This window comes from Patella vulgata, chromosome 1, assembly GCF_932274485.2.
Source record: "Patella vulgata chromosome 1, xgPatVulg1.2, whole genome shotgun sequence".
Classification (NCBI taxonomy): domain Eukaryota; kingdom Metazoa; phylum Mollusca; class Gastropoda; family Patellidae; genus Patella; species Patella vulgata.
In genome coordinates, this window is record NC_065879.2 from 73,000,314 (window position 1) to 73,018,594 (window position 18,281).

Genomic DNA, 18,281 nt, shown 5'->3' on the forward strand with positions numbered 1-18,281 from the left:
CAATCAAAGATAGATACAACTTACAATAATTCTTTTTTTACTATCTGACTTAAATAAAAACTGATCATTGCTGTACCCCCGACTTCCCACGCGACAAATTGCACACGAGCATGTGTGTTATACATTAGGTATACCATGGGGTCTGGCGTAGGTTTATTGCCCCAGCATACATGTAGGTTCTTATTTTGAGGGTTAAAGATCAGCAAGTTACCAATTTGCATCTAAAATTTTGTTTTAATAAATTTTAGACCGAATGCACAGTAGTAAGATTGTGTTAATTTGATGAATTTGACATCTTCACCGAAATATTTAGCTTTTTTTTTTTATACACCCACATTGAAATGTGGTCATATATAGTCGTTGGCCCCATTCATCTGGCGTCCACAATTAAATTTATACATAGTGTTTATGATCATGAGACCAAGAATCCTATTGATTTTCAACAATTTCCTACTTGTATGACTACTGTCATAGTTATGACCCCTGATCACTTTGAAAAATCTTGTACATGCTCTACATACAAAAGTATATATCCAATTGACTTTAAATTATACGTAGTGTTTATGGTCAAGAATCTATTGATTTTCCACGATTTCTGATAACTTGGAACAGTTAAATTCAAGATATTAAATGTATTGTATGTGACAGAACTAGAAGTCAAACAAATTCTAATGATTACTGATAATTACTAAAGGGAGAAGGGTTTAATATAGGCTATGCCTGTTCCCCAATCCCTATTCAGATAGAAATCTGAATAAAAATATTGCTTATAAAAAAAAAAAAAAAAGGGGTTGTTACTCATTACCAACAAAAAAATAAATATGCGACACCACTTGTTGACTGCTCGAACAACTTAGCTGCTGTGTGCTATGTTTTGTTGCCTGACAACCTATCTTTACTGAAAATTAAGGGATTTGGGGTTTTCATTGAAATGTCTTGTCCATGAACCCAATGTAGAGTTAAATAGACAAGACATCAAACAGGGAATATCTCAGGTTAATCGAAACTCAGTATATTATAGCAAGCGCAGGAGGACGAATATAATACTGTACATGAAAAAGCCAGGCTGGAGCATTTCCCTTATTGGTTCTGAATCTAGCTTAAACCCTCTTCGTTGTCATACGTTTCATTTGTTAATGAATGGCAAAAAGTTACAATGTTGTTAGATTTTGTCTGCAATTGAATCTGTACTGAAAGGTGAGACAGATATTTATTTTATTTTCCTTAGTGATTGAAAGTTATCTAAATTCAAAGATATCATGCAGAAATGTCTTCCATTAGGGTAGTGTTTTATTATCTTACTGTCTGCCCTTCCAGGAATTATTTATCTCTCACATACAGGTCTGTACAAAATATTAAATATGAAACTAGAATCATTCAAGTGGAAAAATTATTCCGACCTGTTTATTTATATTGTAATGCACAGCCTTTGGCCCCTAAATAGTCCAATCTTATGGTCGCAAAGATGGCCTGGAGCAGACATCTCTCATAAAATATGTCCGCCATCTTAATTGGGGTCATTGAATGGCGTTAATTTGTGGTTAGACTTTTCTTCCTATAGGCGTAGCATGAGATGAATTATGATGAATTGCCTTTTCAAGCTGTCAGTACTGGATATTGAATATGGTCTCAATGTTAATTAAAGATTAGTATGACCAACAAGCATGAAAGGAAGATTGAATCCGTATATGGGAAGGGACGTGTCAAAATAATTGATTTTAGACTATTGTCGGTATTAAAAAAAATGGAATATGGAATGATGTTAAATGTTTGAAATAAAAGTTTAAGAACTCATATTCAAATCTTGGCTTCGTGTAAAATACCTTTCTAAGTTTCTGTCATCCATTACCCTTCTGGCTTTGGACCACTGAAACTCTGGTCCAGATATGTATAGCCTGGAAGATAGCAGGAAGTTTGCACTGTTTGCATGTCACAGCTAGAATAATACCGGCATGGAATCACAAGGAATGTGTTGCCTAGGTCGTATATTACAAAAAAGCGAGGTTCATCCATCTACACGTTGGTGTGCACGTAGCAGAAGCCTTGACATTCGATGAAGAGCAAGGGGGTCACAGTGGCTAGGTGGGTAAGACGCTGGCTCAGTAGCCTAGAGGTTGGGTTTTTCGATCCCTGCTCTGGCCGAGAAAGTTCATCCAGATTTTCCAGCATGGTTCCCCCTTGTCAGTGAAGCAGGATGGAGGGCTTGACAAGGATAGCTGTCTAGTCGTTTGGATGGGATGAAAAACCGAGGTCCTGTGTACGCATTGGCATGCACGTAAAAGATCCCTTGACAGTTGGAATTCGATATAAAAGTAGGCTGTAGTGCAGCTGTCCGGGAAAAATTTCCCTCGTATCATACTGTATTGCGTATGCCCATCTTCATTAGCCCAGTTCGGAGCAGCTATCGTAGGACGTTAAACCCCATTTCATTTCGACGAAGAGCAAGCAAAATTGCCAATGTCTGGGAAAAACTTGTCTCCTGCACATAGCACATATGACCATAGAACAAAATAACTGTATTTTTGTCTCAAAGTAACTGATGGTTAATCCAAGCATTAAGTACCATACATTAAACTTTATAAGTCCCCAGGGTCTTTGATGATGAAATTTGAATCTCTTAAAATTGAGTCTAAGTCTAATCACTATCTAATTACCATTGGTTACCATAGTGAGCTGCCATTACTAAAATCTTGATTTGATGTTTTGTATTGATTTAAAGAGATTTAAAGAGCTCATGAATTAGTCCCTGGAGAGAACTTACTTGGTTTGCCATTTAGGAATTTAAAGCTTATTCATGTATACAAAGTTAGTGATTTGACATTCCTATCAACGTAAGGGGTACTCTTCAAGTACGCTAACAAGTTCTGATGACAAAGTTAAGATAGTTTAATGATCACTGTTGTTTTGAAACCAGGTTAATTTGAGTAAATTGGACGGTACATTAAATTCAGCAATGGTCTTAAATGAAAATTTGTCAGAACACAAATGTACTAGATCAGTTTAATTTAAGCAACTGAATGGTGTGTTAAATTAAAAATGGTCTTTTATAACAAAACTAGTCGAAACACAAATGTTCTATAATCCGTAAGTGGTACTAGACTCTTGATCATAAAATATTCGTCAATCAAAAGTTATTTCTGGGTTTCAATTTCCCTGTTGACAAAAGTCTTTCACTTCCTCTTGGAACAAATCTAATTATCTACATTTATCTCTAATTTTACTCATGTTATGAACCCAGCAAATCAAATTGCACACAGTCTGTTTTCTCACAAAAACATTAACTTATTTCAATCAAAACAATAAAATTGTCCGATCTAATAAGAAAGTTCATGTTCTGAATTCCTTTCGTTGAAGTATAAGAGGGATTCCATCGGTAGAAGTTCCATTAAGTACAAAAGCAGAATTGGATAGCTGTTTCAGTTCAGGAGATTTTCAGATCTTGATTTTATTCATAGAAAAAAATAAACAGTTTAGGCAAATTGAAAACAAATCACATTAAATGAATTGGATTTTTGAACATAAAGAAGACAATTTAACACAAATTGCAAATAAAATTCACAATTGTCGGCGATAAACATACGTTAATTTCAGTTGTTCACAAAGTTTTTTTATATCATTATTAACTTCATTCTATTAATTCAATTTTTTCTTTGGCTGTAAATTGCAGTTGTTCGGTAATAAGGTTTTTTTTATTAAATTTTTTTTTGGGCTATAAATTGCAGTTGTGGGTAATAAGATTTTTTTTTATTATATATTTTCAAAGCAATTTTAAAACCAAGTGAAATAAAATCCCCCAATTATTTCTCTGCTAAATACCGGAATGATTGAAACTAGAGCCCTGTAAAATATTTAGAACGACTAAGGCCATTGTTTTTGTTTAAAAATGTAATTGTCTACAAAAAGAGCAATTGTTGAGAGGCAAATAAATGTTATGTTAGCAAATATTAGTGAAAATACCAACTTCCTTGGTACACACATGTAGCTGCAGAATGTAAACTGAATTTAAAACATCGGATCAACCAAAGAGGTTTTGCCCTCAAGTGTATGGATTTCCAAGTTAAAGGGAAAATGGTGTTATCAGATGTTTGCACATCTAAAAATGAAATGGGATTTAACATTCTATTGATCTGTTCCGACTGGGATAATGAAGATTGACATATGCAAGGCCTACTCTTATATATCGAAGACCAACTTCTAAGGAATCTTTTATGTGCACACTAATGTATACATTGGACCTCAGTTTTTTGTCCCGTCTGAAAAACTATACATTGTCTCTTGCCAGGCCCTCTGTACTGCATCACTGACAAGGGAGAACTATGTCGGAAAATCTGAATCAACTTTCTCGGCTTACTACAATGGGATTGAACTTGACCTGTAGGTTAGAAAAGCAATGTTTTACTCGCAGAGCCATCACCTCCCCCTTCGCAGACTAATAAGTTGTTAACTAGTATGTGAAGCTCCGGAATAAATGAGAAGTGCTATCAGATGTTCTAAATATTGTAAGCATACTCTGTATGGGCATTTTTTGCTTATTTTAAACAAAGTATTTTATGCTCCATTTTGTTGAAAATACAATATAAATTGTTAATTATGTTAAACTTCCATAAAAATGGGAAGTGGTATCAGGTTTTCTAGAAATTGTATGTATAGGCCTACTCTGGCTAGAACTGTTGTTAGGGTGACCCATGTACTCACAGAAATACAGTCCACCGCTGATAGTTCGAGACTACCACTGAAGCGTGCACATTCGCCGTGCCGAGACCAAGTTTCTGACGGTATGATACTATAAATAGCCATGGCACGTGCAATTCTCTACAAATCTATCAACTATTACAGCCTTAAAAAAATTATTGTTGACGATTTTGAATAGCAGTTAAATTAAGCTTCTTGGTTATTACAGCAGATTTAGAAATTACGTTCGTTTCATTTTCTTAAATCGCTTTATCATTAACTGTACCGTTAAGAGCGGCATCTTTTGGTTTAGTACAAATAATATCTCTGAATCACTCGGGTTAGGCAGGAACATGATACTAGCAGTAGTTTCATTTTACTTTTACAAGCTTCTTAAAACGATTGTTGAGCTACCTAACGTGCTTATTTCTAAATTCAATTTCATGTTCTAGCTTTCTGTTACGTTTCGTAAAAAAGTAGTCTCGATTATCCCGACCTGTCAATCAGACGTAGAATGGTCGATAGACTGGTTAAGCGAGATTAATTTCAAAACAAGGGCACGTAACCTATCTTTTACTCAAAAGTGTCTGGATGTTATGGACGACTCTTGGAACCAGTTTTCAGCCTATTATTTATACATGATTAATGGTCATAGCTTATTAAGTACAACATGATCGTTTATTTAGTGACTATAATTGTGTGAAACTGATTTGAGGCTTGGCATATATATAAATATTGTGGCGTAATTGTCGAGATATATGGAGATATTTATTTATGGTGGGTCACCCTACTGTTGTGCTAAATTTACAATAATGTATTGGTTGTTCCATTTTGATAAAAAAAAAATAGAAAGTTTGTATTGAAGTACCTGTCATTTCTCTACAACACTTCAGACATCTTGACATTAGGTTCTTCTACAAACATGACACTTGATGTGTTTGTGCCATTTTATCAGGTCTACTGTAAGTGATATTAAAATTCTTATCAAAAGAGAATTTGTCAGCTTAGAATTATGATGCCTGTAATCCCAAAGATAACTTTATAGTTGAAGAAGGGGTCACAACCTCAATTTATTGATTTTCATAAGTAAATTATAAAGATTAGGTAATATATAGTTTAGTAGATAAGGTAATTACGAAAATTTACATTTATGATTGTTGTTCTTGTTAATATTGGCAATGTTGATGTAATTAATAATTATTCTAATCTATATTTGGGAAGGTACATGTATGGTTTCAGTCTTTTGAGACACACGAAAGAAATATTTTAGAGCTATATATGAGAGCCAGTAGACAGTTAAAGAGTTTTGTCTAGGAACAAACGAACAAAGTTAAAGAGTCTGTAAATGAGTATTAATAATAGTGCATGGTATAACAAACATAGCATGCATAAACTTGTGTAGAAATAGGGATATATACATGTAACAACAGGGAATGAAATAAAATTGTGTCTTGTTGAAATATCATTGGTATAATCTGTATTTGTTCACACTGAAATAGCACATAACATATCAAATTGGGATTGACCAAAGCAGATTAAACAAAATTATGAGCAAAATAGACCTATTTTACTGTGCACTTCAAAAACATGATGCAAGAAAAGGAAGTGGAAAAAACTATCTTTCAACAAACACAACTACTTTATTTCAGGAGTTGATGTTCATTGGTTGTTAAGTCAGTTTAAAATGTAATAAATTTAACAAATTAAAATCTAAAAACAGAATTGCAGATGTTAAATATGACATAAAAGGGAATTCATAATTATAGTTGAAGACAAAATGACACTGACCCCTCACCTCTATTGACGTCATGACAGTAAATAAAAGGTGTTTTCATTCATTTGTTTTTACTAGTTGAACTTGTGACAGTGACAGTTAAGGACGTCAAATGATATATGGGATAGGAGACCATTCTTCATGTAGACAAATTATTTATGTAATGTGTTAGGATGATCATAAAACACTTTATTTACTTTTAAGTACACTTAAGAACATATGAATAGTTCTGTTTAGTCTGCCTTTGGCTGCATGTACCTTTTTGTTTACCCAAATCAGCAGTTTTAGGGCTTAAAGCAGTACTCTATATGAAGAATACAAAAACAAAGTTCTTCTGAACCCTATGATATAAATGTCAAACACTGTTTGTAAATTTCGACAAAAGTGACCTAAGTATTTTTATTAAAAGCATGAACCAGCTTTCAAAGTTTTCTGTATTTGGTTGGATGGAACACATTGGTACCACCATAAATGTTTGGCGAGTTTTTGAACCATAGCAACATACATCATGGGTATTGTGTGTAAAGGAGGGTATGCTTACTATAGCTGAAACACTTAATGTCATGGTAGCCACGGTGGCTAAGTGAGGAAGACGCTGGCTCGCTAGTCTGGAATTTTGTTCTATGGTATCTTGAACCTGCTGCGTTTATTGTACTATTTTTGTTTTCTTTTCTGTGTTATTGTTAGCAGTTCATGTAATTGTCTTATAAATAAAAGCAATGAATTTGCCGAATTTTGGTGTAAAAAAAGAAATTTGATAAAGTTATGATATGATTAACCTGTAGTGGAAGAACAGTAGTTGTGTGGAAGATATTGATAAAAAAAAACATAGAAGAAAAGTGATTTTGACACTTGTATTTAGATCAATAACATTATCAGATAACACACGCCATACACTCATTAAATTGACTAATCGAAAGAAGCGACATTAAAGCTTCTGGTGAGGTACCTCAATAAACTCAGATAATGAAAATACACCAGTATTAATCACATGACCGATATCAATACTTTTATTGGCTTAGCTTGAATAACCGATGACAAGGTACAAGCAATTTGAACGAAGAGAATTGTTGTAGAACAAGTCAATTATGTTTTTGGTTTCCTTCATGACGAGAATTTATCTTGCACGTTATTCTAAGAAATTGAAGCTTTTTGACTACTGACTATTTAATTTAACCATATTCATACCCTGTCAATTACTATTTCAGGTCTGATTAAAATTCTAAGAGATCGAATCTAACTACACTGCTCAATTTTTACATGCCCTTAGAGAAATGTAGTCATATATTGCTTTTGCCCCCTCCCCTGTCTGTTCTTCCATCCACAATTTCTTCTGAAATACTCTACAGAATGCATTTATCATTGGATCTTTTAAAGGTCATGTATGTTATTTACATTATTGATATTAAAATACTGATTAAATTTCATCGACTTCCAGTAATAACTAGAATACTAGTTACTGCACTTGGTCATTTTGTAGAATCTCGAGAACTCTATATCCAGTCACTTTCAAATTAGTATTTACAATTTAAATTAATTAGAGTTATTGCCTATATTTATGGTATCAGTAATAAATGAAATGCCCAAACATTGAATAAATAATTTATTTTCCACAAATAAACATGTTATTATTCAAATAATTGTACTTTTATCTCATTTTGGGGTAATATTGGCCCATTATTTTACAGAAATATATTGATTTCTGATAGTATGTTAGTATTGGTTGATCAAGGGAGGTACATGTAACTGGAATATCGAGACATTGGCCTTCACTTTTGCAAGTTTTCCACAAATTAACTGAATTTATTTTTTTTTATATAATTGAAGTATTCTGTTTGTGTTTCCACAATATTAAAGACACATTATTGCAGATTAGATAACGAGCGGACAGTTCACACTATAATAGTTAAAAACTAGATAGTGGAAAGGGAATTTGCTGAAAATTTCAGTCAAATTGATAAACTCTGAACCGAGAATTTAGCGATTGAATTTTGGGCCTAGTCTAGATCGTCATTACTTAAGTCAGTACGATAAAATACAGTCTAGATTATCTATTTCTTGATTTAAATCATGAATGGGCGTAGAGCAGCAGATCAGATCCTAATCCAGTAAATATAGCAGTCTGGATAAGTTAATTAATGTCTAATTAATAATTTTGATAACGTTTCAGGCCTAAAGAAAAACCTGCAATAGGCAAATTTAGCTCTTGCATAATGTATGTTTAAGGTAGTAAGTAGTGGAATTTGGTAGTATTTGGTTAGTATTTGGTAATATTGGGTAGCATTACTAAATTGTCCCACCCCACAGTACATGTTTACTGCACACACTACATGTTGTAGCCTATCTCTTCACAACAAAATGAAATAATACACTTTTAGTTTACACTTTAAGTTTTCAGATTAGACTAGATGACTTAATTAACCTCAATGGGGAAACTATTCTTAAAACCACAGCAAACCTGTCTTTCAAGCTGTTCGAGATTCTTTAATAGTTTTTAAAGCTTTTACATGGTTGATATTTGTGGACATTTGAAGACCTGTTTCAATGGATACTTAATGAGCTCAATTTAGATGGTCAAGTTTCAAATGTTTGTCATCCAAACATTTGACCAACATCAAAATGCAGAGACGTTATCATTGATAGCCTGTTTGGTGTTGCTACAGTAATTATATTTATTACAAACTGGTTACTGAGATACATTGCCATATTTATCTCCACATGCCGAAGGAAATCAGAAGCTTAGCCAATAAATACCAATTTTATTGGATACAATATCCTTTGTCAAGGTACCGTTATAAGTCCTTCATTTACATACCAATCTTGGCAATGCCTTGATTTCATTATGGTACCATGACCGGGAATAAATTGTTGGTACTTATTGCAAACGGCTAGATGGAGATTGAATAGAAGTTAGTTGCTAACGATCAATGAAGTAAATAATTCTTTGCAAATTTATTTCGATGTTGGCATAGTTAGTTTGATTAAATTTTTTGAAGAGAAGTTGATTTGAAGTAGTTATAAAAAGAATCAACCGAACCCACCCCACCCCCACACACTCACCCTTGTAAATATTCTATATGGTTTCTCAGTCTTAATCTTAGGGAGTTTGGTTTCTTTAAACCCATTATTATATTAACTTATAGAACACATGCTACTACTTCTCTTTTATTTCGGGTGTTTGGTATCTAGATACCTATTATTATATTAACTAATAGAACACATTATAATACTTTTATCTTGGACTGTTGGGTATCTAGACACCTATTATTACATTAACACAGTTGTTCGCAACCTTTTTTTGCCAATGGCACACTTTGGAACACATGAAAAAATAGCTAAATATACATGAAAAATATTTTAATTTTGCAAAATAAAAATATGGCAAGTCATAGACGGTATACAACTGTAGACACAGACTAGTCATTGACACATAGAATGACTCAAACTACATGTAAATAAAGAAAAACAGCTATGAACTTACTTTATTGCTGTGTTAAGATAATATTTTATATTGGGGTGTTGGGTATCTAGACACCTATTATTACATTAACTGATACTACATGACAATGTACTTCTCATTTATTTGGAGGAACATTATTTGAGTAGTCTGTAAATCATAAGGCTGGTTTGCTCAGCAAGACAAAGGTTTGATCCCAGGCTGATAAGAAATAGGGTTACCTGCCTAACCTTACAGGTTTTCTCTTAAAGACCCCTATTTGCAAGCAAATTATTGATATAAAAATTAAGCTTACCATTCACTGTATATCGAAAAATGGCCTAGTTTGTATTAGTTGAAGTAAATCACATATCTCTCTCTCATTTTATTTGGGTACTTTTATTTCCTCCCAGTTACAAAGACCCCTATGTTTATTACTCAAGCAGATTATTGAAATAAAAATGTACCAGCTTAGTTCGGAGAGGACCTAGTTAGTGGTTGAATGGACCTAAAAATCACTTTTCACATGCAACTAAACATTTCTACTTTTGTAGCCTACTTCTGAAAATGTGTAAATCTGTGAAATAACTACAAATAAAACAGAAAATCGACTTAGAAAATGAAATAAGCCATTTGAAATTAATGTACCATTTAATGGAATTAATACATCTTTATGAGAATTCTACTCGTAGAGGAGCTGGAATTTAAAAATAATGGATGGGAGGAAAGCAAGATAAGATTTAATAACCGATATTGATGGAAGTCTGAGAAATTAATCACTTCATTACTAAAATAAACTGAGAGTAAATAAAACTGTCCAATCTAGTAGATCTGTGTTTGAAAGGATCTTATCTTTAATATGATTGTGTTGTCAAGGAACTCAATAGCAGGCAGCCATTTTGACAAGTGTGTCTATCCACTCTGCAAAGTAATTCCAATACTGTATTGAAAAGTGTCTGAGAAAAAGACTAATGAATTTTGTGAAAAGTCTAGGATGCCAATGTCATTAGATTTTGGAAAGTTGTGCTATTTATAATATTTTTTAAATAAATGTGGCAGATGTCTTCATTTCAAAGCCTCTTTGTTAAAAGATCTTCTTGGCTTTCTCTTTACCTTAAGATTTAAATTAATATTTACAGCTGCCAACATAAAAATGGATATTAAAATGAACCTGTCACCATGTCGGAAAAGTTGCCATGCAAGATGCAAATAAGAAATAAAATATGTTTTAAATGCTTGTTGCAGTGAGTAGAAACTAGTGTAAACCTCAGATGGTTGTAACTTAGGATGATCCTGATTTGAATGATTTTCGAACCACAATAATTTGATTTAACAGAGTAACTTTTATTGTATAAGATCTTAAAGAGAAGTTATCACTCTCACTGAGATTTTCTTTTTTTTCAAATGATATTATATTCAAAATAACTTTTAAGACTACCTAGTAAGAAATTTAGAAAACATGTTCTTTTAACTCTTTGAAATCCTCTAAAAATGTGTTGTGCTGAGTATATTTCTGCATTGACTTGATAGATTATCTCTAAATTTGGCATACAGTCACATTTTAAGATGACCTACTTACCGGTATAGTCAAATAATGTTGAACTTGAAATTATAGGCTTTTTATCAACTTGCCAAATCGATTTGAATTTAGTGGAGATGTCATGTGACAGTACAGACAATTTCAAAGTACTCTGGCAAGCTGATTCTTGTGGATGGACATAGTTAAAAAAAAATTTGTGATCACCCAATCAAATGGTCAAATCGCAGATAGAGGTGATTTGGCGATTTATGGTAATCACTTTGGAAATCTGTGTCAATAAATTTGTTAATTATGGCAATCAGTTTGAATTAGATGGACAGTAAAGATGAAAATTTGATTGAATGCAAATCACTTTGGCTTATTGGTGGTCGATAAAAACACTTTATGTTTTTTTACCGAACAGGGATGACCACCAAAGCGTGAATGCCTCTTTAAATCCCATATTAAGCTTTTTTCTGCCATAAGGTATTAACTTGTCCTATTAACATACTGTAATTTTTGCTAGTGTACCTTTCATGACATGTTGAACCTTTGTAGGATTATGTGTAATCTATGTATTGAGTTTTAACTAATAAAACATGTTGAAAGCCGACATTTTCAGAGAAAAAATATACAAATTATCCTTTGTTTTCAGTCATTCTTTCCCCTGCATCTCATCCTTTTTATCTGAATCATTAACTCCATTCGATTTTTTTATTTAAATTTAATATTATAATGCATTTATCAATTCTTCTTTTATTTTTTGACTGACCTTTTTCATAAAAAAAAATAGGATGTCCCAGTTGAACTTAGTTATGAGTAATTTTCACTAAAATATATAGCGTACATGTTAATTAAATGTTACAATTTTCATTTCCATTGTATGGCATAATAGGTGTGATAAGAGAGTGTTTTATTCTATTAAGCTCTATTTAATGTCATGTGAAGATCATGAGTGCTATAGAAATACTAATGTGTCTTATAGGACATGACTTTTTTATGCATTTAGATGACTAATCTATGCTCTTTGACATGGTGACAGATGACAGCTATTTGATATTTTGCTGTTGGTAGAAGACACAAAAAGCTTTGGGATGACAAGACAAAAAAAATCATGATGGATTTACAGAACTTTGTTCTATTATCAGGATATTTTCTGATGCTTTCGAATTGTTCAATAATGTATTAAGAAACATTTTAAAGGCTGCTATTAGCCATTATAGAAGAGTCTATTTATAGCAGTTCATGATGTATTACCTTGGAAAAAACAATTTCCACGTAATTGATAAGGTATAAATTTCAATTAGATACAAGATAAGGTCTAAGTGAAGTGAATGCACACAAAGATGATAATGTATGTTTTCATTTTCATGAATGCAAGATATTGATAATCATTGCAAAGTTTGAACATCGTAATGATAGGAATAATGGTCATATGCCAGACAAATAAATATCAGTAGACAAATTATTAAAACAAGAGTGGGACTTTCAAGAGCATGTTTTTTTTTATTTTTTTATAACTTGCTGCTTGTAAATCGAAATAGAAAAAGAAATGTAATTGCTTAAGTTCATTTCATGCTATTAGCTATCTCAGATGAGCCAAGTAGTAGGCCTGTCAGGTGTTTTGTGAATTACAGCAAAAGTCCGAAAGTAGCTGCCTACTGGAATAAATGAAAAGATGTGATCATGCATTCACTTGGCAAATGCAGGGGGGTTGGTGGCCGAATAGTCCAACGTGTGCACTTTAGATCAAAAGGTCTGTTATTAAATCAAGTACTAGGGGCATGCTTTTGGTCTCGTACTTTTAAGTGACGAGGAGTAAACCTCAAGGATTTACTTTGTGTCCTCCGTTTTCCTCCCACTGATAAAAACTGTACGTATTGAAATAAATTGTACCATATGTTAGTCCCAAAATGAACAAGTTTGTATTGAGTGGAAATTAAACCCCATCCCTCTCTCTCTCTCTCTCTCTCTCTCTCTCACTTGCCAAGTGTATGTAAAAAAAAAACCCCAAAAAAACTTTCAGAACAGATGCTTAATTTCATGGCAGGATAGACTAGCAACATTACGATAAAATAATACATGATTTACCCTAATTAAAATGTCTGTAAAAAGTTTGACAACCTCATGTATGTAATATAAAATTATATTAAAAGAGTTTTATAATGAATTTTGCTTTGTGTTTTTTAGCTTGGTTCCGGGTTATTCAAGCAGCTTTCATCCTGTCCGTGATTGGTTCTCTTCTATCTACCATCATGTCTGTATTTCTCCTCACAAAATTATTTGATGGTGTTGGTGGATATAAAATGACATCTCTTATAAATTTTTTGACAAGTAAGTAGGATTATTCATCTTCACAACTGACCTGTTGTTCTATAGAAGAAAGCTAGCTCATTTGTCACAGAAGTGACCTACCATTTAAGCCATTGGTCCAACAATTCCAAGTAGGGCCTACATGATTTTATGTCATGTCATATATACAGTTCTTTGCCTGTTGACATCTTATATCTTCAAAATCATCTCCCAATTAATGGATTTAAATAAAAAAAATGTTTGCCACAGTGGTTGCTCTGATCCACAGGGAAAAGGGTCCTTGAGAACCCAAAAGGGGCAAATTTAGTTATTTTCAACATCTCCATCTAAACCACATGATAGATTTGAATGTATTTGAATTTGAATGTCCAGTCCTTAGCAACCATAGGTAGAGCCATACATAGATACTTACCTGTTAATTGAGTAATTTTGATCTCCATGAGAGCCGATTAAAATTGCTAAATTGCGTGACAAGTGATATATGATCAAAATGCTTCCTTACGAAGTATGTCATATGCTTTCCAACTCTAGCAGAAATAATCTGTTATAGGTGATAAAAATCGGCCATGACAGAAATATCTCTAGTAATATGTAGTGACATGTAATACCTAATATTGCATGATGGATATAATTTATTTTATAATTTCTACATCATACATGTACATGTTTGATTTAAATCTGTTTTATATTCTAGCATTGTCTGCTTTACCATATGTAGATGATAGTCCTCAAATGCCGAATCAAATTTGTAAATTACCAGTACTAAATTAGTTTCTCAACCAAATACATGTGAAGAAAAATTCAGACAAACTTTCTATTTTTCAGTGACATCCGAAATTACAGTGGTTGTATTATTTGGACTGAATTATGTTGATATGTTTGGACTAGATGGACATACAGTTAGTCTAGAATGGTCTTACTACGTCGCTATATCTGCCTGTGTCTTTTTGTTCTTCGCTTTGGTGTTCCATGCCATGGAGGCAAGCAGAGCTGCCGAAATAATCAAAAATGTTCAACACAGAATCACAGGCCTTACTACACCCTACACATTATTCGTTGACCAGGAACCTTAATTTGAATATTATAAATTGTAAATATTGAATTATTTGAGTCTGATAGGATTTAGAAAAAAATTAAAATTCTCACAAATTGTATTTGATTTTTTCAGAGTGTACTTTTAGAAACTACTAGTGTTTAGAGGTAGAAATTGAAATCTTCTTTCAGTACAAAACCTTTAAGACAAAAATTACTATGTAATATTTTAAGAAACTTAATCAGTTCAAATAGAATCATATTCAAAATAACCTTCAACTCACCTAATTGTCGAAATCAAAGAACTTACCTACTAATTGAAAATGATTTGTATGAATCATTAATTGCCAGTTGCCACTAGAAGTCAAATAAAGAATTATTTGTTTTCTACCTGGCTCTGAACTGCCATGACTATAGCACTAATGCCCCTTTATGAAAATTTATGGAAATTTGATATTGGTGAAAAATCAACTCAATAATTTTAACCTATTCATTGCTTAAAATAACAGAGTTTTAAGGTAATATGGAAGGGAATTTAATTTTGGGTGAGTTGTACAATATATTGATTATTTATAGAATTACTAAAAATTGAAATATTGCTCATTGAAATGGAAAATATGCTTTAATTTCAAATTTAAGATCTGACTATGATATATTTAATTAAAATGCTTTATTGCTCAAAAAAGTTCCCTGCAGAGTCAAAAAACACTAAATTGAGTTTAAGAATATCAAGAAATTGGAATTTAGTTTGTATATTAATGAGGGAAAAAGAGGTGTATACATTTTTACAGATGTTTTGGTGATATCTTGTTGGGATTATTAAGAATAGAATTGTGGATTAATTGTACATAATATAATTTGTAAATAATGTACTAACAAATTTTACACTTCTAACATATCAAAATTTTAATGAGTATGTTAATAATAGGAAATTACATTTAAGTGTATAAATTGTAGGGGGGGGGGGGCGACTGTTTTTTTGAACATTATTATTTTTAATGTGTGAAAGCTTTATCATGTAAATTATAACAACTGGACAAAATATTATTGTTGTCGTTGTTTTATCTTGCCATATGATGTATGATGATTATACTATCATTATGATCTAAATCATTTTTTTGCTTCCAGCAATATATGTATCTAAAATTTGTACTTATTTATCTGTACTTGTGTGTAGTTATTTTTATCATCAAGGTGACCTTTTGAAAAGTATTGGAAAGTTTATTTCAAAACAAAATGTCAAATGCTTTTAATTGAGATAAACCTAGCTATTTAAAATCTATAGCGTAATGCAGGGTATTCACCTTTTAGACAAGTTTCACTGTTTTAATGACAAAAATAGAAAACGGGTAGGGTAATACAAATTTTGTGATTTTTTGCCGTGAGTATATTTAGAACAGAAGTCAAAGCAAAGTCAAACAGAGTGTTGTTCATTGACCTTATACCTTTTGTAAATGCATGGATGAACTCGTTACTCTATGTCATTATGAACCCACATGTAGGGAAGATAACTCTTAACTTTAGTCATAGTTGAATTATCTCCATTTGTGTTTCTTAAACTTAGACTTTGCAATTTCTTTTTTGTGCATTTAAAACCATATGTTTTCTTTGAAACTATGTAGGATACCTTTTCAGATATCTCAGGTTAAAGGTTATACATGGTTTTATGGTTTAAAGGAAAACAAAATCAAAATGCTCATGATGGTTATTGATTTAATTTGAATAGGAAATAGGCCTATAGGCATGTATTGATATTTTTAGTAAGTTTAGAATCTTTTAAGGTAAATATATTTATTGTTGTTTTACAGTTGTGTTTGTCATATATGTGTAATTAGTATATTCATGTTTAACCTTATATGGTATTGATATTATTAATTTTGTATTTGGTATCAATTTTTTTAAGGAATCTTTGCATCATACATAGATTATCTGAGCGGGACTAATTGGAGAAGGGACCCATATTTTGGGAACTATCTAGAAGATAATATGTACAAGGCTCAGTATATAGTAGTTACTACTTAATGTCTGAACCACACTATTTAGAATTTGAAGTTTTTGCATTTCCCAGTTTATCATATTAAATAAAAACTGACACCTAAATGAATATGAAATCACATGTCAGTGCTTGGTTAGGGAGAGAATATCGACACTTTGTTTTATTTGATGGATCAAGATCTCTGTAATTATGTTTCAGGAGCAATCCTCGAAATTTATAATTGGCATAGCTCAATCATATACTCTGGGTACCAGGAAGACAGCCATTCCATGCTAGATAATATGTATGATGTAAAGATTTCAATAACAAATAATTTTTTTTTTTTAAAATGGAAGTTTATTGAATTTAAATTATAAATTTTAATAGTCCCAAATTTGGTAATGCTGTTTGAAAGCTCATTTTAAAATGAATTTTAATCATTAGTTAATTACTAATATTTTTATTGTTTATTGTAAATAGGTGAATTGTTTTGTGAAATTTTTTGATTTTATGAATTAATTTAGATTCTCTGTTTTTGTGTCTTAAATGTCTCAAAAACTGGTAAAGGTTGGAACTGTTATTTGTGAAATTTCCATTGTAGAGAATTAAAGGAATGTTTTTTTCATTTCAAGAACATACGCCTCTTTGAATAGGGTCAAAATAAAGTGTTGATCTGATGGTTAATTTTGATGATCTATTAGAGGAAGTTTAAGAATTTTATTTTAATTTTTACATAAACTGCCCTTTATCTCAACATAGACTGTATCTTTGGACCCAAAATCCAAAAGTGCAGAAACTTTGCAAAACAAATCAGGACATCAAGTCCTAATTAAAGCAACACTTTTAATTTTCCACCCAATTCAAAGTGGCTGTATCCTTTTGAAGCAGATTTCAGAAATAATTTTTGAAAGTCAAAAATAGAAAACTATGAAATACAATGCTATACATATTGTGGTTTAAAGAAACATTTATATTATTATACTATGTGCCTTTATTAAAATTGACTTAAATGAACTTTGATAGTGCATGAAAAACACCTTTTCAGTGCTCAGAAAATTTAACCTAAGAAATATATTGTATTGTGATATTCCATTCCATTGTAAATAAACTTAGATATGTGTACTACAAAAAAATATCTTTGTTTTAAATCCCTAATTTGAGGTAAAAATGTTATCATGTGGAAGAAAACTACAAGAAAGGGTCTGTGACTCTGGATCAATAACTCCAGCTCCAGGCTATATCCGTATGTCTTGTAAATACTAATGATGATCAGCGACTTTTAGATACTGTCTATTTGAAATGGAAGCTTTGCTAGAGAACACATCACTATTTTTTGTTCCTTCGTAATAACTTTTAAGTCACCTCAACCCAGGGGCTATAGGTGGTGGTGGTGTGTGTGTGTGTGTGGGGGGGGGGGCGGATGGTTAGCGTGTGCATTTTGTATCATAAGGTCTGTCATCGAGTCAACTGGCATGGTTTCGATTCCCCAGTTGTATGTGATAAGGAGTAGGTTCGCCTGTCCAACCTTGTGGGTTTTCTCCGGGTCCTCAGGTTTCCTCCC

At 32.2% G+C, this 18,281-nt stretch overlaps 1 protein-coding gene across 1 annotated transcript in view; it reads left to right on the forward strand.

Annotated features, from left to right (window-relative positions):
- The window catches only part of LOC126808595 (lens fiber membrane intrinsic protein), a 29,428-nt gene extending 11,581 nt beyond the window's left edge, over nucleotides 1-17,847 (forward strand). The window contains exons 2-3 of the mRNA XM_050533422.2: nucleotides 13,591-13,734; nucleotides 14,539-17,847. Of these exons, the coding sequence (XP_050389379.1) occupies nucleotides 13,591-13,734; nucleotides 14,539-14,786 (392 nt within the window). The 3' untranslated portion in view covers nucleotides 14,787-17,847. The remainder of the gene's footprint in view (nucleotides 1-13,590; nucleotides 13,735-14,538) is intronic.
- The last annotated feature ends 434 nt before the right edge of the window (nucleotides 17,848-18,281 follow it).